At 44.8% G+C, this 25,227-nt stretch overlaps 2 protein-coding genes and 1 non-coding gene across 5 annotated transcripts; 1 reads left to right on the top strand and 2 right to left on the bottom strand.

Moving 5' to 3' along the window:
* Positions 1-530: 530 nt before the first annotated feature.
* Positions 531-2,498, bottom strand: LOC106444134 (nuclear pore complex protein NUP98A). 3 transcript variants are annotated; one of them, XM_013885655.3, is made up of 3 exons: positions 2,282-2,498; positions 1,316-2,000; positions 531-1,233 (listed from the first exon to the last, which is right to left on the bottom strand). In XM_013885655.3, the coding sequence occupies exons 2-3, from the start codon at positions 1,401-1,403 to the stop codon at positions 746-748; spliced, it is 576 nt and encodes a 191-aa protein (XP_013741109.2). In that variant the 5' UTR covers positions 1,404-2,000; positions 2,282-2,498; the 3' UTR covers positions 531-745. The 3 variants fall into 3 exon arrangements, with proteins under 3 accessions (XP_013741109.2, XP_013741108.2, XP_048609761.1); XM_013885654.3 differs by having other exon boundaries at positions 2,287-2,488; XM_048753804.1 differs by lacking the exon at positions 2,282-2,498 and adding an exon at positions 2,083-2,138.
* A 6,225-nt stretch (positions 2,499-8,723) lies between these two features.
* LOC125585962 lies at positions 8,724-10,775 on the top strand. Its single transcript, XM_048755704.1, has 2 exons — positions 8,724-8,886; positions 9,835-10,775. The coding sequence occupies exons 1-2, from the start codon at positions 8,724-8,726 to the stop codon at positions 10,773-10,775; spliced, it is 1,104 nt and encodes a 367-aa protein (XP_048611661.1).
* Positions 10,776-20,608: 9,833 nt separating this feature from the next.
* Positions 20,609-20,715, bottom strand: LOC125586516. The gene has a single exon (XR_007323048.1). It is a non-coding gene; the product is annotated as a small nucleolar RNA R71 (small nucleolar RNA).
* Between the last annotated feature and the right edge of the window lie 4,512 nt (positions 20,716-25,227).

The raw sequence follows: 25,227 nt of genomic DNA, 5'->3' as shown, positions 1-25,227 counted from the left end.
AATGCATTACGGCGTCTCCATCCCCAATGGAGTGATTTTTTATTTTTACTCTATTTTCCACTCTATTTTTAGAGTAAATTATGAAGGAGATGGTCTGAGAACCGCCGAAGCTAAAGGATGTGGAAGTGTTAGATCAATTAGCTTGGACAGGAGCTTGCGTTGACAAGAATAAAAAGCTTCAGGAAAATTATTTTTCTCTTTTTTCAAAAAAAAAAAAAAAGAAAATTATTTTTCTCGGACTTCATTTTACTTTTTTATTACTTGATGAAAAATTCTTCGTCAAAACTAACTATAGTTTGTAGCAGTCTCGATTGTTGCTGTTCGAACAAGATATTGCGTTGATGTCTCCTTTACATAACATCTCAAGGACCGAGTCGGGGCTCAGAACGATTGTGCGGTTGGGATAGATCTGAGATTGCAGTTTGTTTTTGTAAAGTTCTCCGTATGCACAGCAACATGTGTTTATGTTGAGGCATGGCTTAGTAAGAGATAACAAAGAAAAAGAAGAGCTGAATGTAATTCTGTTTCTAGCCATTTAGTTCTTTCTTGTTTAATAAACTCAAAAATAATGATGTTTTACGAATACAAAGAAGAAAAATGTAAAATAATGTTGTTTTACATCCGTGATAGCTGAATCTTTACTAAGGAAAAATCATAAAGATGGACGAAACTTTGTTTATGACTCTTAAGCAAAACAAAGACCTACAAGATAAAAGACACAAGTTTGATACAAAGCGACGAGCAATTACTGCAGACTCATGGCGCCGAATGGGAGAAGAATTAAACCATGAACAGGATAAACTTGAACTGCTGGAGTTATACCTTGAGCTGCAAGATTTGATGTACCAAACATCATACCATAGGGCTGAGCTGCTGGAGTTGTTGTTGTCGTTGTACCATAAGCTGCAGGATTTGGTGTGCCAAACAGCAAAGGACAAGAACCATAGGTACAAAAGAACAGCCCGGGAATAGATGATGGAGGATTTGTGGTGGTACCGTTCAAGCCCAAGTGACCAGAAGGAGAGGAGCTACTAGTGGCTCCACACGCTGTGCATCCAGAAACACCAGCGGGTTCATGGGGTCTCTGAACAGCAGTGGGGATGGTGTAGCCAAAAGGAAAACCAGTCGGGTTTCCATGCGTTGGACCAACAGTTGTCCTCTGAAGATGATCAGGTGTGCTTGGAGATACCATTGATGAGTTAAAGGGAGATGTATGAGCAGCAGGTAACCCACCTGGAACATGAGAGTAGTCAATTAGAGAGAGATCTTAGTACAGAAAATGGTATACATTATGTATTAAAGATTTTTGAGTTACCTTTGTCTCCTTTTATGTAATCTTCCCACCTCAATTTTTCATGACTTTTATGTCGATGAGAGTTGGAGGCAGAGATGGAGATGATCATCTTGCCTTGACCTCCAGAAGAATCAAGATCTGGTGTAGGTGCATAACGAGGATACCTACTACCTTGTTCAGTAAAAAACGAACCACGACCAGAAGCTGGTGTAGTAGTAGCTAGTGGGCTTGTTCCGAATGGATATTTAGGGGTAGTGCTTGAAGCGCAATCTCCTCCTGTTGAGGATGTGGAAGCACCAGAACCGAAAATGTTGGCTTGCCTTGACGAGAATCCGGAAGAAACAGAGGGAGATGAACAACCAAAAACAGGACCTGGCAATGAACCGGTAGGGCCAAGAGGAGGGAAACTGAATAAGGTTGGTGGTGAACAAGTTTGAACTGGTGCATCGGCATGAGCATCCGTTGAATTGACTACTCCGCCACTTAAGATGGTTGAGTCAACAGAATGCCCTGGTTCTGGATTAACCGATTTGGTGACAGGAGGAGTGAGTGAAGGCTCTGTTCCGGAACTTTGAGCTGGAACGGATGAGTCAATCACAATTGGTCGGTTCGGTTACTTGCTCGACACCAAGTGTCGCTACCGCATAGCTCTGCCTCAGGAAAACTAATCCTCATTCTTCTTTTTCGATCTTCAAACTGATAACAACTGCAAGAAAATAAATTAAAATCGATAAGTTCAAACATCAACAGATAAACTATAGCGAATCTGCTGAAAGCGTGCAACGTACGCAACGCGAGTCTTAAAAAACTCCGAGCCCTAATTACGAAACATCATCATCATCTAACCCAAATCAAAGATCACAACTTTAATTACGAATGAACAGCGATTAGTATTCAATAAGGATCACAACTTTTCGAGGAAAATAAATCAAATTCTGCAAACCCAAATCAAGTATCAAAGGACATAGTAAGAGATCAAAGAGGAACCTTACTGAAGCAACAACGATGGCGCGTTTCGATTCTGAAAGAAACTGAAAGCAAGCTTTGGCCTTTAGGTTTTTTTGTGGAGAGATTGTAAAGATATGAGAAACGGATCTCTCTCTCTCGTTTCAGTTTATATAGGTAAGGGCTCTTGTGACTTGCCCACGTCGTTTCTACGCTTCTTCAGCTTTTCTTTTTTTCCTTTCTTTCTTCCAGGCGTTGTTTTGACGCCGGACAGTTTCTACGGTATTATTAATCAGAGAGATTATAATATTTTAAAATTTATTTAAAATAGCTTAATTAAGTGTATCTATGTGTTTGTTACTTATGGACGGGAACCTCCATCAATTAAATTTAGTGAAAGTTTAACCTTAATTTTTTTTTTTTGAGCAACAGTTTAACCTTAATTAAGTAATTAAGTAATTAAGCAACAATTTAACATTTCCTAGGGCAATTAGTGATAAGGTGTATAGTAGCGAAGAAGAATTTACAAGCGAGGGGAATACAATAGGATATTTGTTGTGTAAGATGTGGAGCCCACGAGGAATCGATAAACCATGTGTTTTTTGAATGTCTTCCAGCCATTCAGGTTTGGACTCTCTCGAAGATACCACCAAATCCAGATATTTTTCCAACAAGTTCTCTCTTCACAAACATGGATCCTCTTTCCTGGAGAGTTTTCCCGCAGATGAAAGATCATCAGTTTGCACGGATACTATGGACATCTGGAAAACTAGGAATAATAAAGTTTTCAGTAATCTGGATATGGATCCTATGGATACGCATAAATTGGCAGAAACAAAATCAACACTGTGGACTGAGGCACAAATATTGAATGAACAGATGATAATACCACAAATAGTGGATACGATCCTGTTGGGGAAAAATACTCAGGTATTGAATTCCTCCAGACCCCAAGCAGGACACCAGCCTCTGGATCCCCGCTGGAAGGAACCCCGGTTCCCAGGATCCCCGCTAGAAGGAACCCCGGTTCCCCGCTACGAAGTATTCCGGGTCCGGTCCCCAGGACCGCCCCTTCCCCCCGGGGAAATGGAAAACTTCCGATAGGGAGAATCTTCCATATTTCCGAATATGGAAGAGTTTAACCTGCTCCAACCGACTAAGGCCCGCCTTAGGAAGACTATATAAAGGAAACCTTAACTTTAAAGCAAGAGATCGACACTTTGAGACTTGTGGATTAGAGTTAGACGGCTAGAACTAGGGTTTATACACCAATCGTTGCAGTTCCGGCTTGTTTACTCAATAAAACATCTCTTCAAGTCTATTTCTCTCAAACTTATACGAACTCAGCATAAATACTAAGCCTTGTCCATCGTTCCGTGGTACTCACAAAGATCTTACACAAAAATCCCCTAACAGTTTGGCGCCAGAAGGAGGGGAGTAATCTAAACTACGTGATAATGGCGGTGGACGAGCATGACGAGCTACCTGAAGCTACCCAGAGAGAAGCTAAACTCCAAAGACAAATCGATGATCTGCAAGGTCAAGTAACCAGGTTACATAGAACACGGGAAGAGACCAACCCCGAGCTGTCCTCGGAGTTCAAGATCCTGAAGGAAAAGCTCGACGAACACTCCAAGCAACTGGAGCAGAGCGCCGAGAAGGTCAGCCAGCTCGAATCGGAGAATCTTACCCTCCGAGATGAGAACCAAGCCCTTAACGCGGCGAGCAACAAGAAGCGTCGATTCCGGACTCAGGTTCGCCCCATGCCGACTCTGGAAACACCTAACCCCGGGGCAGGCGCGAATCTCCCAACTACGGCGCTGGGAGGAGACGCATCTACGCGAGAAAAGGCCATGGATGCTCAGACCTACGACGTGGAGGACATCGACTCGGAGCCCGAGCTTGATAAGGAAGCATCAGACGGAGCAGCGAGAGCGGAGTGTCCTATGATCGCTCACCTTTACCAGATGTTCTCCGATAGGCTCGATGCCATGCAGTCCATGGTAGAGAGACTCCCGGGGGTAGCTCCCCCCATCCGGAAGAGCAACCCCGACTCCTACGCCGATACTCCCTTCACGGATGAGATCACCTTGATCGAGATGCCCAGGAAGTTCTCTTTCCCCAGCATAAAGGCGTATGACGGCACCACTGATCCGGACGACCACGTCGCCCAATACAGACAAAGGATGCTCGCCGTAGCACCCCCAAAGGGGTCACACGAAGCTACCATGTGAAAAGGTTTCGGCTCCACTCTGACCGGATCTGCTCTGCAATGGTATATCAACTTACCCTCCAGGTCCATAGCCTCCTTCGCGGTTCTCAGCGACAAGTTCGTGGAGAAATTCACCAGCAGTAGGGACCTGGAGAAAACCTCCGACAGCCTCTACGAAATCCTCCAGCACCGAGCGGAACCCCTGCGAGGCTATATAGCCCACTTCAATCAAGAGAAGGTGGCTATCCCCGAATGCAGTATCCCCACTGCTATCTCTGCTTTCAAGAGAGGTCTGCTCTCCGACGGAGACCTCTACAAGGAGCTGACCAAATATCAGTGCAAAACCATGGAAGATGTCCTATCTCGAGCCTGGGCGCAGGTCAAATGGGAGGAAGACGTCGCCAGCCGTGCCAAAGCGCAACAAAAGCAAGATCCCAAGACGATCAGACCAGACCAACCGAGCAAGACGAGAAACCCTCTCAAAGACCAGCCAGGGACTCCAGAAACCGAAACTGGGGCAGGTACAAGAACCGGCCGATCGAGAAGGCAAAAGGGATGGCAGTGTCCACGTGGCCAGACATCTCTCACCTCTCCGTCTCAAGGCCGGAGCTGGTCAATGTTCTGAGGTAGATGGGCCAGCAGGTTAAGTGGCCTCAGAAGATGAAAGCCCCTGACTCTTTCTGGAACCCTGGCTTCTGGTGCGACTTCCATCGAGACCACGGTCACACAACGGAGGACTGCGTCACACTAAAGATCGAGGACAATGAGCTGCTTAGGAAAGGGCACCTCAGGGAGTTCCTTTCCGAGAAGGCCAAGAGCCATCTAAGCAAGGAGACAACGGGTAAGCCCATTGAAGCTGCTCCCGTCTCGCCACCGCAACAGGACCGAGTGATCCATTTCATTTCGGGCGGTTTGGAAATCAGCGGCATAAGCCATGCAGCTGTGAAGAAAAGCACCTGGAACACCAAGCACGGCCTAGAGGCAGCCATGCCAAAACGCCTGCTCCTAGGAACAGACGAGATAAGCTTCACGGTCAAGGAGCAGGAGAGAATTCTCACTCCGCATCACGACGCCTTGGTTATTTCACTCACTATAGCGAACTGCCTGGTAAAACGGATACTGATAGATAATGGAACCTTCAGCAACATCATCTTCCAGGCCGCATACAAGGATCTGGGGCTGGAGGAAGGCGCTCTAACTCGGAGGATAACCCCCTTTATAGGGTTCAGCGGGGAAGTCAAGCAAACCGTCGGGGAGGGTTACCTCCCCGTATACGCCGAAGGAATCAACATGTCAACCAAGTTCCTCGTGGTTGATTGCGATTCGTCTTACAACATGATCCTAGGACGGCCCTGGATCCACGGAATGGGGGCCGCCGTCCCCTCGACTCTTCACCAAATGGTGAAATTCCCTACACCCTGGGGCATAAAGGCGATCAGAAGGGATCAGGAATATTCCCGCTCTTGCTATCAGACCACTCTGAAGGGAAAGACCAAGGTCTCATAGCAATTACAGAGCAAACCTCCGACCATCACACCGAGGAACCTGAGGTAGAGGAAATGGACGACATGCCATTAACCGAAGGAGATCAGACCCGACATCTCAAGATCAGCTCCAAGCTAACCGCAGGATTGAGAAGAAGACTGATAGACTTCCTCAGGTCTAACTCTGACTGCTTCGCTTGGTCCCACGCAGATATGCCTAGGATCGATCCAGAGGTCATCATGCACAAGCTGCAGGTGGACCCCCTACATCAACCCGTCAGACAAAAGAGACGGAAGTTTGCCCCCGAGAGAGACGCGATCATCAACGATGAAGTCAAGAGCCTACTCAGCGTGGGGTTCATTTGTGAGGTGTAGTACCCAGAGTGGCTAGCCAATGTCGTCGTGGTCAAGAAAAAGAATGGGAAGTGGAGAGTCTGCATCGACTTCACGGACCTCAAGAAGTCCTGTCCAAAGGACCCCTTCCCGCTACGTCATATCGACTAGCTGGTGGACGCCACCGCGGGGCACCAGCTGATGGGCTTCATGGACGCGTTCTCCGGCTACAATCAGATACTTATGCATCCGGAAGACCATGAGAAAACATCCTTCATGACGTCCAGAGGGATCTACTGCTACAAGGTGATGTCCTTCGGCCTAAAGAACGCAGGATCAACCTATCAACGGCTGGTAAACATGATGTTCGCGGACCAAATCGGGAGAACCATGGAGGTCTACATCGATGACATACTGGTCAAATCCCTGGAAGTGGAAGACCACATATCTCACCTGCAGCAAGCCTTCTCCACCCTCAGGAAATATAACATGAAGCTCAACCCGGCTAAATGCTCATTTGGGGCCAGTTCTGGCAAGTTCCTCGGGTACATCGTAACCCACCAGGGCGTCGAGGCCAACACAGAGCAGATCATGGCCATTCACTCAATCCATTCCCCAAAGAATGTCAAGGAGGTTCAAAAGCTAACGGGAAGGATGGCAGCCTTGAGCAGGTTCATCTCCAGACTCTCCGACAAATCTCACGCCTTTTTTGGAACTCTCAAGAATCCGAAGGTTTTCCAGTGGACGGGAGAATACGAATCCGCTCTCCAAGAGCTAAAATCGTATCTCACCACTTCTCCTCTCCTGTTCAAGCCACTACTCGGTGAAGTCCTGCTGCTATATCTAGCGGTCTCCGAACACGCCGTGAGCGCCGTCTTAGTTCGCTAGGAGGGAAACAAGCAGCTACCAATCTATTACGTAAGCAAGGCTCTCCTAGATGTGGAGACCCGCTATAGCCACCTAGAAAAGCTGGCCTTAGCCTTGATAGTCGCCGCTCGCAAGCTCCGATCCTACTTCCAGGCTCATCCAATCATGGTTGTTACCTCCTTCCCTGTAAAGTTGGTCCTCCACAAACCAGTAGTCTCCGGACGCCTAGCCAAATGGGCCATGGAACTAGGGGAGTACGACGTAATATTTTGACCCGCCACAGCTATAAAGTCGCAGGTCCTAGCAGACTTCGTGGCTGAGTTCTCCCCTGCCTTGCTCCCAGCTCTGGAGCAGGAGGTACGCCTCCGAGGCGAAATTAAGGAAGAGGGAGAATGGATCCTACAGGTTGATGGATCCAGCAATGTCAGAGGATCTGGAGTAGGGATAGTGCTTACCTCGGCAATAGGGAACACAACCTCAAGGATCGTGAGATGCAACTTCAAAGCAACCAACAACGAAAGCGAGTATGAGGCCCTAATCACAGGCCTAACCCTCGCCCATCAAATGGGGGCAGAGAACATCCAGGTTTTCGGCGACTCCCAGCTGATAATCAACCAGGTACAGGAGGAGTACCAAGCAAAAGACGACAGCATGATCCAGTATCTGGCGGTCGCTCAGCGACTAATCAAGAAGTTCAAGAGCTGCAAGCTCACTCAAATCCCCCGGGAACAGAATTCAAAAGTTGACGCCCTGGCTAATCTAGGGTCCGCCCTTGAAACAAATAGCCAGATGAATATCCCCTTGCTCGTGCTTCAATGGCCAGCTAACCTGGAGGAACCCCCGTCAGAGGAGGTCTCCACCGTCGAAGAAGGCGAAACCTGGATGACCCCCTTAATCCGGTACCTGGAGGCCAACATCCTCCCGGAAGACCGTAGCTAGGCCAGAAAGATCAAGAAGCAAGTCGCGAGGTATTGTATCTCCCAGGAGAAGTTGTACCGGAGATCTTTCTCTGGCCCATACTTGAGTGTTGGACCCAATTTCAGTCAGTACATTAATGGGCCGCGATCAAAGATATGGGATGTAAGGAACTGAAGCCCATAGCAAACATATCGAGCTCGCAGATGAAGACTCCGAGGTCCCGGAGATCGCGGAGTAGTCCCGGAGATCGCGGAGCAGTTACGGAGAGCACGAAGTCAACTTACTATAAAGAAAGGAGAAGAGTCACGAAGAGGCACACGTTGAAAACCCTAGAGAGAGCTACACACTTACATCGACCTTGTTCACATGACAATCTTAGATTCTTTCTTTACGGATCTCATTTGTATCACTCGATCTAGTTCAACTCATTGTATTCGATCTTATTCATCTATAAAGTCCATTTTTACCTACTGGAAACTGTTTAACTGTTTAACATCGTTGTATTTTAAAGATATCGTTGCCTACATCATTTGTCTTCCCTAGATCAAACCCCGATCACTATCAAATACTTAGTGTAGATTTTAGGTTCTACATTTTGGCGCCGACTATGGGGAAGATAAACGAAAAACATCTTTGATAAGAAACCGATCTAAGTTTCCTAAGCGCGATTATGGTACCCAACCAAACCGTCGGAACCACACCCTCAAGAGTCAACGACATCGATCCTATCAGATCCGACTCGGGGACCGAAGCGACACCAACTGGGTTAACGGGAGCCAATGACGCAACCGGAACAACCCAGATGCAACGAATCCCTCCGATTTGGGCTTCAAGTCAAGATCGATCTCTCCCGATCAATTAGACGTCGATCCCAGAACGAGTCGGAGCTCGAGTCTGGAACCATCCCGGGGACAGACAATCCGCCGATTACCTAACCCGATCTCAATCCAGACCAATTTCGCCGACCCCTCTAGCACAAACTCGAGAAGAAATGACCGAACTTCGAGGAATGCTCTCGTCTCTAATTGACGAAATTCGTAACCAAAGGATCACTAATCGACTAGACCAGGCTGAGAGGGAACTCGCAGAGCGTCGAGCTGCAAACGTTCGAGAAAGAAATCAAACGCCCCTCGATCCGTTACGATGGACGTCGAACCCCCAAAACGCCGGTCTGTTTGGTACCCCGGAGATCCCAAGCGCTCGATCCAGACGCTTCATGGGAGAAAACTCACAACGACCCCCGCCGCAGGGCATGACCCACCGAAGCTTAAGCTATAGCGGATTGGACGAAATCGAGACTGGACTGCAACGTCCACGAAGTACTCCGATCCAATTCCAGAACGGATCAACGGAAAGGCAGGGGGAACCAAGATAACGGATCCCGCCGCCGAACCATTCGATCCCCAAGAATCGAACTCCATCCGCCACGAGGACCTTCCACCAAGTGGGATTCGATAACTCAACAATATAAGCTCGAAGGCACGATCTTCGCGGTCCCGTCAATATCGATCCCCAATGGGAAGACCTAGAGATCCCGAGTGAAACCGGAGCATTCCAGAATTATATCGAGAGGAACGATGCCGAGCTCAAGAGGATACATGGGATCGTACATATGGCAACGAGCTCTGCCCCAGATATAGACATGGTCATCGAAGAAGCCAAAAGGACTCTATTTACAAACAGAATCGCCAGCGTAAGGCTGCATCACATTGGGAAATTAAAATTCCACGAATATGTAGGAAACACAGACCCAAAGGCCCATGTATGAGCCTTCTGTCTAGAAATATCGAGAGCACACCTCACCGACGACGAAAAAGTGGCAGTTTACTGCCGCTTCTTCGCCGAGAACCTCACGGGGGCCGCCCTCGAATGGTTCGCTGGACTAGAAGAAGACTCGATTGACAATTTCACTCAGTTGGTATCTACTTTCCTCAAACAGTATCCAGTATTCATAGAGACAAGAGTTACCGAGGCAGATCTTTGGAATCTCAAGCAAGCACCTTCCGAGCCGTTGAGAGCGTACATAAACAAGTTCCGAGAAATCAAGGCCAAGATTTCGCATCCGAACGAGGTCGTCGCCCTAGCAGCATTGAAGAATGGCGTATGGTTCTCATCCAAATTCAGGGAAGAACTAGCAGTACGAGCACCTATCTCGTTGGATGACGCCCTACACCGAGCCTCTTACTTCGCCACCCACGAAGAGGAGGTCGCAGCCTTAAAAGAACAGTATAGCGCGAACAAGAATAATGCGACTAGAAAGTCTACTGCTCCTAAGGAGCCAGCGATCAAAGGACAATATTCATATGAAATAAACAACTCACCACAAAAATCTTCGACATACGACTTCAGCAAATATTGTGTCTTCCATGACCGCAAAGGCCATTCAACCAAAGAATGTCGGGCCGCGCTTCGCAGTCAGAACGAAAATAAGAAAACCACTGAAGAAACCGGAGAAGAAGAGGAAGAGCCAGTGACTTCAAAATCCAACCGAAAGGCCAAAGTCTCGACAAACAAAAGAGGCTGGGAGACCGAGCAGGAATCACCGAGCTCTCCACCCCCAGCTCCGAAGAAAAGAGTCAATATGATTTCGTGGGGGCCAAACAACAACGCAACCGACGAAATCAAGAGCCAGACCGAAGGGAAAATGCGCTTCGAGATCACGGTAGCGATCCACACATTGGAAAACCCCGATGAAGCTACTCTTCCTCCCAGTATCACTTAGTACAACCCAAACATAAAGTCTCCTTGCGAAAAAATCCCCAACTTCAAGCGAAAGAACAAAATGACCAAAATTCGCGAGCTACTGGAAAAACCGACTGCCCTACAAATTCATAAAAAAGACAGAATGCAGACCCTTAATCGCAATCTGTCTGGGGGACATAGGCACTACCGACCAGCACCAACCAAGAAATGAAATTTTCCGGCCCACGGCAAAGGCAAAAAACGAATCGACTTCATTTACGGAGGTTCCAAGTTCTGCAATTCTGTCAACTCGATCAAAGCGTACCAACGGAGAGCTGAAAACAAAGTAGGAGTGAGATAGCCCATATCAGGCCCCGACTACGAAATCACCTTCGACGAAAATGAGACTGCAGACCGCAGACCCTCGTAATACGACTCGACGTCGGCGGTTGCGAACTATCTCGAGTAATGATCGACACCGGAAGCTCGACCAATGTCCTCTTCTACGACGCGTTCAAAAGAATGGGATTCACCAAAGCACTCCTAAAGCAAGAGCGAACTCCCCTCATTGGGTTCGCAGGAGAAACCACCTACTCCCTCGGATTGATCGAGCTCCCGGTAACCGCTGGGGAAGTAAGGAAAATCGTAGAATTCATCGTGATAGACCGTCCAGCCCCGTTCAACGCAATCCTTGGGAGGCCTTGGCTATATAGCATGAGGGCAGTTCCCTCAATATATCACCAATGCCTGAAATTTCCAACCCCGAAAGGAGTCGAGACTATCAGAGGAAGCCAGAAGAGCTCCAGGATATGCTACCTAGCAAGCTTCAAGGACATCGAGCAACACTCCTAAATCAAGCAGCCAAAACCAACAACAGACGTACCCATGTACACGAACCATCGAACAACAGACCCAGTCCATGGGGAAATAATAGAACTACGTTATGACTTGATCCCTCAATGAGGGTACGTAGGCAACTCACGACACGAGTCCAGTCACCGACCAACTTCAAAGCTCGAAGTAAGCATAACACAACACCCGAGGGACAATGGCACAACAATATTAAGCTGCTTTCCTTTTTAAATCTGTAACAAACCAGAATCCGACACCTTAATAAATACAGTTCTTAGACATTGCAGTTAGAGCATATCGGATCTCCTATCGTAAAACTACGACAGTCGACCAAAAACCAGTACCCTGATCAAGTCCTAGGTTGCGGCCAACTCCGCCAACAAGCGCGACGAAACTAGCTAACAAAATTTTTTGTTACATCAAAACCGTCGATAAAAGTATCTACAACATAATGACTCACGGCCCCAAAAGATCGGCCTCTCATAAACATAAAAATAGCAACAAATAAACCGGGACTCACGACTCCTTCTTTATTAAAGGACCCGAGCTCAACCTCCTTCGTTCGAAGGCGCAACAGCTCGTCCGAAGCCAAAAGATTGTTGTTCATGATCTCTTTCAAGAGATCTATATTCACCATGACCTCCCTAAGACAAGTTTCACAATCAGTTGCGGCCTTCTTCTTCTCCCACTTCTCCTTCAGAGATACCAACACATCCAAGTAGCTGTCCGCCAGAGCCTTTTTAGCGTCATAAGTTGCGCGACGAAGGTCATCAGAGAATTTATTAGCAGAGGATTCAACCTTTGCTTCCAAAAAGGAAACTTGCTCGAGGGCCGATTTCCTCTCGTTACTCACAACTCGCAGACAAGCCTCGAGCGAAGCAGCCTGATTCCCCAATTTCTCAGAAGTGGCCAGTTGAGCGGCATTGGCACGCTCTCGATCTTGAGCCATCTTCAGACCACGCTTTAGCTCTCGAACGACCTTCTTTATCTTGTAAAGCTCGCCAGAGCGCGGGACGTCCTGCAGGCGCTTTTCCAAAGTCGCCGCAAACTCGTTGTTAGCCTCCATGGCCTGGAACATTGAAATCAGCACAGATAAAACGAACCAAAGATTCAACAAGGATCGAGTGTCAAAAATAACAACCTTAGCATGAGCCACATCCATCTTCACATAAGCCTCGCGTTCCGTCATATTTCGCAAAGAAGGAAGCGGACACCCAGCAGGTTTGAAATGCCTCACCAAGTGAGCAACACTGTCCGGATCTTCCGTAATAGGGCAATCCTTGGAGTGTGAGAACTGCCAATGAAACAGTTTAGCAACAGCCGCTTCACCCGAAACACCGAGACGATGGTCCGAACCATTCGTTTTCGCCTTCTTCGGGGGGCGGTCACGCCCCTCCGAACCTGTTGGGCTACTCGACTTAACACGAGCAATAGATTTTTCACCCTCGAGGTCCTTGGCCTCTTGGGTTGAAGTCCGCGGAAGTCGGGTCTCCTCACGAAGAACTTCTGTGAGAACTTCGCTCACATCTCCGGATCGAATGCGTTCAACATTAGCACTACCAGTTCGATTTTGCACCCTATCAGAGTCGCGAGGGTTTGATCTTCTCGAAGCCATGTTCCTTTAGCAAGCAAAAACAAAATTAAACGAAACACTATGGTAAATCCTAAAACAAGGTGAAGCTTTATAAGGATCAAGGCCTCACTGTATCACAACGACCCAAACAAAGAGAATCTCGAAGGCTAAGGAAACAAAGATATCCCGAAAGATTATGCTTATCCATTAAGAATATCCAAGATATCATGATCAAAGATCGCGGAAAACAAAAAGATATCAAACAAAATAAAAGAAAAGAAAAATTTAACTAGAAGCAGAATCATCGGGGACAGACGAACCCCTGACTTGATCCACTGAATCGTCTGAGACTTCAGGAAGATCGAGCTCGGAGATCGACCAATCCGACACGGCAGCTGAAGCAACGAGATCCTCACAATCTCATTCCATCTCCTTTAAACGAGCAAGCTCTGCGTCCACAGTCAGACCCCCATCCTTGAGCTCGTTCAGAAGATCGATGTTGGCGATCACTTCGTGCAGTTGAATCTCAGCAGACACTCCCTTTTTCTTGGTCGTCCACTTGTCCTTCAAGGATTCAAGGATATCACGGCGAGCAACGCGAGAAGCACGACGAATTTCCCGATCTCTCTCGACCTCGAGGGCCGCGATTCTTGCCTTCTGAGAACCCATCTGGGTCATAAGAGCCTCGTTCTCCTAGTGAATTCTCTTCCAATCCTCAATCAAAGCCTCGATCTTTTCGGCATCCTTCTTCCCTTCTCGCTTGGTGGCTTCGAGCTCCTTCGATAGCCTCTTGATCTCAGAACCAATACTCTCGATTTCCTTTTCGTTCTGAGAAGCCACGACGTGATCTTCCATCACCACAACGTATTCATTGAAAGCTTCCATCACCTTAGACGAAATCAAGATAAGCAAATAAGAACCTCGAAGCAAATTTTCAAAGAAAAGAAGGTGGGAAACGAACCTTAAAGCTCGCCACCGCAACCTTGGCATAAGCTTCCTTCTCGGCTGAGGAAGCAAGAGATAGAAGACGGCAGCCTGCAGACCTCATGCGACCAGCGAGGGAAATTAGGTCACCTTGGGCCGCAAACAAAGAACCATCTCCCTCAGGAACAAACCTAGGACGAGATGGGAGATCGTCTCTCTTCCGAAGAGTTCTCATCGTCGAAGTCATGAATCGAGATCAAGGGAGATTTTCCAGAAGCTCGGTCCCTCGATGCAGACCCGGAAGTGCGGAATGATGACCTCCTCACGTGTTGTCTAGTTAATCGATCCGAAGACTGGGCCTGAACGGAAGGAGTCGCTATGATTTCCTGGGAGTGTTCGGCCTCGTCCTTAAAACCCCCAACCAGAGGGGCCGTGTTGGTCCCTTCCGGCATAGCAAAGACGGTTCGAATCCGAGTTTGGTCGAACGAAGACCAGTTCGAACGATCTCTCCGAAGAATCCCGATCAAACCACGAATCCCGTCTGACATTGAAGAGCTTCCAGAAGGAGCTGAATCGATCAAAGAAAAATGAAAAGTCAAGTCACCTATTTCCCAAAGAGAAAAATCGACACATAGACAAAAGAAAACTTACCGATATTCTCGGCCCAACTCCGAGGAAGCCGAGAGAAGTCGAATTCACCCATAGATGCTCGATCCATCTTGAAAACGAAAAATTGTTTGCACCACTTCTCATCGCGATAGGGGATGTCCTTGATATCTTGCACATTTGCATTGTTTTAACTCTTCATTCTCGCATGTTTTAACTCTTCATTCTCGCATGTTTTGATCATTTAGATTAGGGATTATGCATTTTAGTTTCCTTTTTGCATTGCATAAGTCTTTATCAGGTGTTGGAGTGTCCATTGGAGTTCTTGGAGATACTTGTAAGCATTTGGGATCAAAAAGGGAGTGGAAAAATGTTGTTTGAGTGAGCAGAGCACCGGAGCGGGTTACGGGAGCGACCTACGACACCCGCTCCATATGAAACGAAGACAGCGCGACCTCTTGCACCGGGGTGAGACACCTGCTCCGAGCTCAACCTCTCGTCGACAACTTTTGAGAAGTGGAGCGACCTGGTGGAGCAACGTCATGAACCCGCGCGCGACTTGAAGACGTGAAGATGGTGTTTAGAGCGACGTCCCGCAGCGGGGTTATTAACCCGCTCCAGATGTGGAGCGACCTGGTGGAGCGATGTCATGGACCCGCGCGCGATTTGAAGACGTGAAGCAAACATATTGGAGCGACATTGCAGAGCGAGGTGCCTAACCCGCTCCAGATGTGGAGCGACCTGGCGGAGCGACCTGGCGGAGCGACCTGCTGTACCCGCGGCGTGTATTTTCTTCTGATCGATAAATTATGTTTTATTTGGGCCTTTCAGGTTGTTGACTGAGCTCATTAGGTTTTAGAAGTCATATAAATACTCTCTAAACCTAAGGTTAGAAGAAATCTTTTTTTTTTCTATCTAATCACAAAGAATCTTTAGGTAAAAGATCTAATCTTGATCATTAATTTGTGTGATTGCTTAGTTATATTGATCACCAATCATGATTAACACCAAATCATTATTTATTCTTGGGTTTATCATGAAGATTAGTGAGTAGTCATCTTTGGATACATGGGTTAGGGATACTAAGGGTGATTAAGCTAGATCTAAGGTGTTTTAGTATAGATCCATCTTGTTCCTTGCTAGTAGAGTGCTTTATTGCAATTTTAGAGTTGGCCTCTCTAAAGTTGAGCTCTAGGCATTTCATACCCGAAATGTGTTTGATGAAATGCCTGAACCAACTCTCCTAAGCTTTTAACATTCTTTACCAAAGAGATTTGATGTTAAAGGTGTTAAGATGGCTAATGGACTTGAAATTAATGATTGCTTAGATAATATTCAACCAAAGAAATTTGATGCTTGAGTTATCTTAGTGAATGAGCATTCATCTAGAGATAGAGTTTGTTTAGGATTGTGTCTAGGTCTAAGGTTGATACACTACAAGAAAACACAAGTTTTACGAGGGCAGTTTTACTCGTGATTTCGTCGTAAAATCAGTGTTACGACTAATTAGCGAGGAAACCCGTTTCGTCATTATACGTTTGTCGTAACGCATATATCCTCGCTAATTCGTCGTAACATAGCGAGGAAATAATTTCGCCGTAAAAGCGAAGAAGAATATTTCGTCGTAAAGACCACGTAAAGCTTCCACGTAAGGACGTCGCTAAATTTCCTCGTAAATACCTCGAAAGCCGTTCCTCGTAAAACGCACGTAAATAACTTGAAAGTAAATACTCGTAAAGTAAACGTAAATACCTTGATAGCTTTCCTCGTAAAGACCACGTGAACTTTCCACGTCATTTACTTGTAAACCTTTCCTCGTAAAAACCTCGTTAAGCTTCGACGTAAAGAAGTCACAAAATTAGCTACGAATTTACTTTGTTTCGTTATTTTACAGAAATATAAAAAAAATATAATTAAAAAATAATTTAAATTATTTAAATTATTAATAAAATTAAAATTCTAAAAAAATGAAAACCAAAATATTTTATATATAAATAAGTTTGAATTCATAATACAAGAACCGAAATTAAAAAGAACTAAGGGTCGTTAATCGCCGGTAGAATTCATCACTTCTCGCCGTTACATCCGCCTCGGCATGTGTGTAGGATGTTGACTCGCCTGGAATAGGATTTCGTTGTCGCATGGTCCTCAACAAGGTCTCCCATTCCGGATTTGTGGCCGCTACAACGTCCAAGAAGCCCTCGAGTCCACCCATACGAGATCGCGTCGAGCTCAACTCGTGACGTAGCTCAGCAGACTCTCTACGCAACTCATCGGACTCCCTACGCAGCTGAGAGACTTCATCATCCCGTCGCTGACCATAAGACGATGTCACTCTCGGAACATCGTTGACGGAACCAATCCTCAACGTCCGTCCCTTTTTTTTAGGGACAACCTTAAAAAGATAAATAAATTTTGTTAGTAAAAATTTAAAGTTAAATTAAATGAATAATAAAAAAAAATTAAAATTTTAGAAAATATACTCTCTGAGTGTACTGAGTCTCGGGGACAGTCTCCTGACCCGAAGAACCGGGCGCTGAAGAAGACGACGGGTCTAAACGACTACCCGGCTCACCGAACATCTCTCTGTAATGGGCAGTAAGTCTACCTTTTCGAACCTGAGAAAAAAAATTAATTTTTTAAATTTTCGTCAACAGTATATTTTCCAACATTATCCACCTAATCAACACTAAATAACATAAGATCCGTAAACCTATCTAAATTCCCTATACTAACCACCTAATCTACCTAAACTAACCAAATTAGAGAGGAATTAGAGAGGCTTACCATTGCAACGAAACAGGGAGGAAGTGGAGAGGAAGTGGAGAGGAAGTAGAGAGGAAAGAAAGAGTGAGCGCTCGGGGGTATATATAAGATTACACACCGTCGCAAATTCCTCGTAATTTTACGACGAATTACAGAGGCCCGTGTTTTTTTTTACGACGAAACAGCGAGAGATTACAAAGGCCCGCGTTTTATCATACGAGGAAGTTACGAGGAATTACAAAGGCCCGTGTTTTTTAGGTACGAGGACATTACGACGATTTCGCTTACGTGGAATTACCGAGGAAAGCTTCCCTATAAATATACCCGTAACTCTCCTTCTCAACCCACACACAAACTCCCAAATCACACCCTATCTCAAATCACACTCCTCAGAAAAATCCTATTCAAATTATAAATATTTGAAAAAAAGGAAAAGAAGAAGATATTAGAATTCATGTGGGCGAGACTTACCATTCTAATTGTTGGAAGTCTTGCCACATGTGAATCTGGTATCTTTCTCCTTTTTCTGTTTTTCTAGTTTTTACACTGCGAGGTATTTACGACGATTTCGTCATACGTGGTATTTACGACGATTTCATCATCGTTATATTTCATCGCTTTCTTACGAGTCTTTTACGAGGCCCGCGTCGTAAGTTCGACGTCGCTTTACGAGGAATTAACGAGTGTTATGTTTAAATCCCTAAAATCAGAAACCCCAAACCCGATATTCCTTATTTTGTACTTCATATATTCCAAACCCCATCTTTATTTCCATTCTAAATCACAATTCCCACATTCCCAAATTAGAAATATTTGAAAAAAATAGAGGAGAAGAAGATATTGGAACTCATGTGGGCGAGACTTACGTACGTAAGTCTCGCCACATGTGATTCCATAATCTTTCTTCTTTTCTTTTTTTTCTAGTTTTTATACTATGAGGAATTAGCGAGTCCCGCTTTTCACCAAAATGTTTTTCAAATTAGAAATATTTGAAAGAAAAAGAGGAGAAGAAGATATTGGAACTCATGTGGGTGAGACTAACGTAAGTCTCGCCACATGTGATTCAAGTATCTTTCTTCTCTTCTTTTTTTCTAGTTTTTTATAATTTCGTCATAATTTCCTCGTTGGCTTACAACTCGTTTACGACGATTTTGCCTTACGTGGAATTAGCGTGCCCCGCTTTCTTTATTTTTTTTAATTTCGTCGTAATTTCCTCGTGTCTTTACGACTTCTTTACGACGATTTTGGCTTACGTGGAATTAGCATGGCCCGCGTTCTTTATTTTACATTTCGCCGTAAGTTCCACGCTATTTTACAAGGAATTAACGAGTATTACGTTTAAATCCCTAAAATCCGAAAGCCCAAACCCCAAACCCCATCTTCTTTATCTTCTACTTCATATATTCCAAACCCCAAACCCATCTACCCTTTAACCTCAATCTATTCTTTCACCTCAATCAATTCTTTCCATTCCAAACCACAAGTCCTTATTCATAATTAAAACAAACTCTCACATTACCTTATTCATAAAACAAACTCCCACATTATCTAATTCATAAAAAAAACTACACAAAATCAAATACATCAATCGGATACATCAACATTCTCGTCATCACTAGAAACATCATCATTTTCATTAAACTCGTCTTCAACAGCTTTGTCTGTGGCATCGTCGGTAAGATCTTCGTACTCGTGATTATGCGGATCAATGAGAAGGATGTCATCAATTTCTTGTTCAGGTTCCTCGACTTCATTTATCTGTTCTTTTTTCAATGGTGGTTCTTCTCCACTGACGATTCGTCCTCGAGGTGTAACTTTGATCACGGCTAACCAATTTATAGCCGAATCTCTCATCCGAGGGTATGGAAGGAAGCTAACTTGGTGGTGGATTTAAAATTACCTCGTTAAGTACACGTAAACTAATTCTAAAGAACTCACAAAGTTTACGTCGTATTTACGAGGAAATAGTGTTTCCTCGTAAAAACCACGTCAATTTACATCATCTTTACGACGAAACTTTTTTGTCGTAACGTTACGAGGAAATAACGATGCTTTTATTTTTCCACGTAATTTCCTCGCAAAATCGACGTATTTTTACGAGGATTGTTTTTCCTCGTTAATTTTCCTCGTTAAACTTGTGTTTTCTTGTAGTGATAGATTGATTGAAAGGTACCACCTTTAGATTGAAACTTGATCACCCAAGGTCAATTCCCTTAGCCCATGAGTTCTTCCATTTCATAAGAAAGGAAAGCTTTGTTCTTTATTGCATTTTAGTAGTATTCTAGTTCAAAAATCATCTCACCAATTGATAGCATTTAGATTAAGCATTGTTTTGCATTCCCTTTGCTTTAGAATCACTTAGAACTGGTTTGACATCCTTTATTCTATAACATTTGATTAAGAGCCTTGAAAACTCTTAACATCAAATTGGCGCCGTTGCCAAATTCTAAGTTGATTGTGACATTGAGATTTAGTCACGTGCTTGAGACTAAGTCATTTTTTGTTTAATTGTGTTATTGCTTCTCCTTCTTCTTCTCCCTTTGCTTTTCAAGTGTATGATCACAAGAAGCAGAGGTGCAACAAACCTAGTTCCACGAGTGGAAGACATTAGAGCACTTGAGAGGGAGATTGCAAGACAGAGAAGAGAAGTAGAGAAACAGGCTCACTTGCAAAGGTTGGGGTTTGATATGGAGAATCTGCCACAAGATGGTGATGCCCTAGGGGGCATTGATCCAAGAGCTGATCACCTTAGACCACAGCGCCAGCCATAACATCCACCGCGCCAAGCTCGTGCCATTGGAGCCTATGATCAATCTCACATTAATGGTCATAGGTTGGGATTCAGAGCGCCACCAGTGGAGAACAACAACTTTGAGATCAAGTCAGGGCTGCTCAACACCATAGAGAACAACAAGTATCATGGCCTTGCTGCTATAGACCCTTTTGATCACTTGTACAAGTTTGATAAATATTGTGGCTTGTCCACGACAAATGGTGTTTCTGAAGATGCTTTTTAGTTGAAGTTGTTACCTTTCTCTTTGGGAGACAAGGCACACCAGTGGGAGAAGACTCTCCCAAGTGACACTGTCACTACTTGGGAAGAGTGTAAGAGAGCTTTCCTAGACAAGTTCTTCTCTACTTCAAGAACAGCTAAGATCAGGAATGAAATCTCTGGGTTTCAATAGAAGGGTCTAGAGAGCTTCAGTGAAGCATGGGAGAGGTTCAAGGGCTACTGTTCTCAATGCCCTCATCATGGTTTCAGCAAGGAGAGTTTGCTTATCACCTTCTATAGAGGAGCTCTACCACAGTACAGAAACATGCTTGATACTGCCAGCAATGGTTTCTTCTTGGGGAGAACTGAGGAAGAGGCAGAGGAACTAGTGAACATGGCCAAGAGTGACTCAGTCTACAGTGAGGAGCATGATAGGGTCAACAGAAGTGATGATCAGGAGACAAATAAAGAGATCAAGTCCTTGCAAGAGAAGATGGATTTGCTTCTTTCCAACCAAGCTAAACAGGAGCAGATGAACTTTGTGGGTGGTCCTAGTCAAGAGGTTCCTCCTAAGGTCAATGAGGTTGATGGTTTGGAAGGCCAAGAAGAGCTATGCTTCATCAACAACAATGGTACTTGGTACAGGAAGGAACCTAACTTTCAGTACAACAACTACCAGCAAAGGTCTTACTCTAACAACCAGCAAGGAGGATACCAGCCAAAGCAAAACACTCAGCAAGGGAGCTATCAGCCTAGGCAAAACATCCCTCCTGGTTTCAGCAATCACGGCAATCAGTCTACTCAAGCTCAAAGAAGTTCTTCACGAGCTCCAGCTTCAGATACAAGTGTGGATGCAATGTTCAAGAAACTCTTGAACTTTCAAGCAAAGAATGAGAAAAGAATAGGCTATGAGTTCAAGAACATTCACTCCAAGATTGATGGAAGCTACAATGAGATCAACAACAAGATCCGAAGTTTGGAGAACCAGTTTGCTTCTATGAACTCTCAGCCAAGTTGCCAACAAGGATCATTACCTGGGAAGCCAGAGTAAAACCCCAAGGAAACAATGAAGGCATCACCCTACGGAGTGGTAGAGAGTTGCCTCCAAGAGTTCTCACCACGGATGGTGAGAAACAAGGTGGGGACGTAGCCATCAACATTGATGATGAAGTAGTGATTGTAGATGAGAAGGTTGATAAGCTAAGGGTAAAGGAAAGGTTGGAGAAGAGAAGAGGACAGTGAAACACGGTGAAATTACTACTCCAAAAAAGGAATCCTCTTTTGTTCCTCCTCCCTATTAGCCAAAGCTACCATTCCCTGGAAGATTCAAAAGACAGTTATTAGAAAAGTACAAAGCACTCTTTGAGAAACAAATGAGTGAAGTTCAGGTCACAATGCCCATCATTGATGCTTTTATGTTGGTCCCTCAGTACAGCAAATTCTTGAAAGATGTTGTGGCTGCAAAGAAGAAAGAGATGGAGGGCATGATGATCCTTACCCACGAGTGCAGCGCCATTATCCAGAGGTTAGATGTTCCAAGGAAGCTAGAGGATCCAAGATGTTTCACCTTACCTTGTGCTCTAGGACCCATGCTGTTTGAGCGGTGTTTATGCGATCTTGGAGCTAGTGTCAGCTTGATGCCTTTGTCTATTGCAAAGAAGCTTGGATTTACTCAACAAGAAGTGTAGACTCTCTTTGGTGTTGGCTGATAGATCAGTGAAGATTCCTATTGGTATCCTAGAAGACCTTCCTGTGATGGTTGGTAACTTTGAGATCCTTAATGATTTTGTTGTGTTGGAGATGGGTGAGGAAGCCAAAGACCCTTTGATCCTTGGAAGACCATTCTTAGCCATAGCAGGAGCTATTGTAAATGTCAGAGAAGGGGAGATTGATCTTCATCTTGGAAAAGGGAACATCCTCCACTTTGACATCAATGAAGTGATGAAGAGGCCAACCATCCAGAACCAAGTTTTCTACATAGATGAAATGGATGCTCTAGCTGATGAGCTTCTAGAGAAATTGGCACTTGAAGACCCTCTACAGCATGCTTTGACAATTGCAAGAGAGGTCCAAGTGGTTGAGAACAAGGAAAGTGATGCCTATGTGAAGATGCTGGATTCTCACAAGGGGATTGGTGGTGAAGATCAGAATGAGGAGCTTACACATGAGATTCACCATGCTGCCTCAGCTACTCAAAAAGAAGACAGTCATCAAGAGGACTGGAGTGAACTCAAGGCGCCTAAAGTGGAGCTTAAACCTATGCCCCAAGGTGTAAGGTATGCTTTTTTTGGCCCTAATGAGACTTAACCTGTCATAGTGAGTAGTGAACTTAATGAACTTGAGTTGTCTAAACTTTTGAATGAACTTAGGAGGTTTAGAAAAGCAATAGGTTACTCACTTGATGATATTAAGGGGATATTACCCTCTTTGTGCATGCATAGGATACATCTTGAGGATGAATCAATGACTTCTATAGAGCATCAAAGAAGGTTGAACCCCAACTTGAAAGATGTTGTTAAGAAAGAGATTCTAAAACTCCTAGATGCAGGCGTAATCTATCCTATTTCAGATAGCAAATGGGTGTCTCCTGTGCATGTTGTTCCAAAGAAGGGTGGAATAACTGTGGTTAAAAATAATAAGAATGAACTAATTCCAACAAGAACAATAACGGGACATAGGATGTGCATAGACTATAGAAAACTTAACTCAGCATCTAGAAAGGATCATTTTTCATTGCCATTCATTGATCAAATGCTAGAGAGACTTGCAAATCATCCCTATTATTGTTTTCTTGATGGGTATTCAGGGTTTTTCCAAATACCCATACATCCAAATGATCAAGAGAAGACAACATTCACATGCCCTTATGGTACCTTTGCTTATCGAAGGATGTCATTTGGGCTATGTAATGCTCCAGCCACCTTCTAAATGTGCATGATGTCTATCTTCTCTGATCTTATAGAGGATGTTGTGGAGGTTTTCATGGATGACTTCTCTGTCTAAAGATCTTCGTTTTCTGCTTGTTTGTCAAATTTGTGCAAGGTCCTACAGAGATGTGAAGACACCAACCTTGTGCTGAACTGGGAGAAGTGTCAGTTCATGGTTAAGGAAGGGATTGTGCTGGCGCACAAGATTTCAAAGAAGGGGATTGAGGTAGACAAGGCTAAGATTGAAGTGATGGTTAGTCTACCTCTACCAAAGACAGTGAAGGACATCAGAAATTTTCTTGGTCATGCTGGATTCTACAGAAGATTCATCAAAGACTTCTCTACGATCACTAGACCTTTGACCAGGCTGCTGTGCAAGGAAGCTACTTTCAGCTTTGATGTAGAATGTCACAAAGCCTTCAAGAAGCTGAAAAGCGAACTTGTTAGTGCTCCTATTGTCCAGCCACCTGATTGGGATCTCCCTTTTGAGATTATGTGTGATGCTAGTGATTATGTTGTTGGAGCTGTCTTAGGACAAAGGAAAGACAAGAAGACCCACGTGAAATATTATGCGAGCAGAACTTTGGATGATGCTCAGATGAGATATGCCACAACAGAGAAGGAGTTGTTGGCCATAGTCTTTGCCTTTGAGAAGTTCAGAAGTTACCTTGTGGGTTCCAAGGTCATTGTGTACACAGACCATGCAGCTTTGAGGCATCTTCTAGCAAAGAAGGATGCAAAACCAAGACTTTTGAGATGGATCCTGCTACTTCAAGAGTTTGATCTAGAGATCAAAGACAAGTCGGGAGTTGAGAATGGTGTAGCTGATCATTTGTCCAGAATGAGAATTGAGTGTGATATCCCTATTGACGATGGACTTCCAGAGGAGCAGATCATGGCTATCAGAGCAGTGGTAAAGGTTTGCAAGACTGGCAAGAAGCTTGAAGAGGTAAAGGCAACTGAAGAGAAGGATCTTTGGTATGCAGATTTGGTTAACTACTTAGCTACTGGAAAAGACCCATTGGATCTTGTGGGCTATGAAAAGAAGAAGTTCTACAAAGATGTGAAGAGATACTATTGGGATGAGCCATACCTCTACATTCTTTGCAAGGATCAGCTCTATAGAAGAGTGGTAGCTAATGAAGAAATTGAAGGAATCCTTACACATTGCCATGGATCTACCTATGGAGGCCACTTTGCTACCTTCAAGACCGTTTCAAAGGTGTTACAAGCTGGGTTTTGGTGGCCAAATATGTTCAAGGACACACAAGACTTTGTTTCCAAGTGTGATTCTTGCCAAAGGAGAGGAAACATCATCAAGAGAAATGAGATGCCTCAAAATCCAATTCTTGAGGTGGAGGTGTTTGATGTATGGGGAATAGAATTCATGGGACCTTTTCCTTCTTCTTATGGCAATAAGTACATCCTTGTGGCTGTGGATTATGTGTCCAAATGGGTTGAAGCAGTGGCAAGTCCTACAAATGACTCAAGAGGTGTTAAAGATGTTCAAGAGCATAATTTTCCCAAGATTTGGAGTTCCAAGAGTGGTTATAAGTGATGGAGGATCACACTTCATCAACAAGCTGTTTGAAGGTCTTCTCAAGAAGAAGGGAGTGAAACACAAGGTGGCAACACCTTATCACCCTCAAACAAGTGGTCAAGTAGAGATCTCCAACAGGGAAATCAAGGGAATATTGGAGAAGATTGTGGGAACTAAGAGGAAGGATTGGTCTGACAAGCTTGATGATGCACTTTGGGCATATAGAACAGCTTGCAAGACTCATTTAGGCACTACCCCTTTCAACCTTGTCTATGGAAAGGCTTGCCATCTACCAGTTGAGCTTGAATACAA

Source organism: Brassica napus, chromosome C4 (assembly GCF_020379485.1).
Source record: "Brassica napus cultivar Da-Ae chromosome C4, Da-Ae, whole genome shotgun sequence".
Lineage (NCBI taxonomy): Eukaryota > Viridiplantae > Streptophyta > Magnoliopsida > Brassicales > Brassicaceae > Brassica > Brassica napus.
This window is presented reverse-complemented; position numbering and strand designations above follow the sequence as displayed.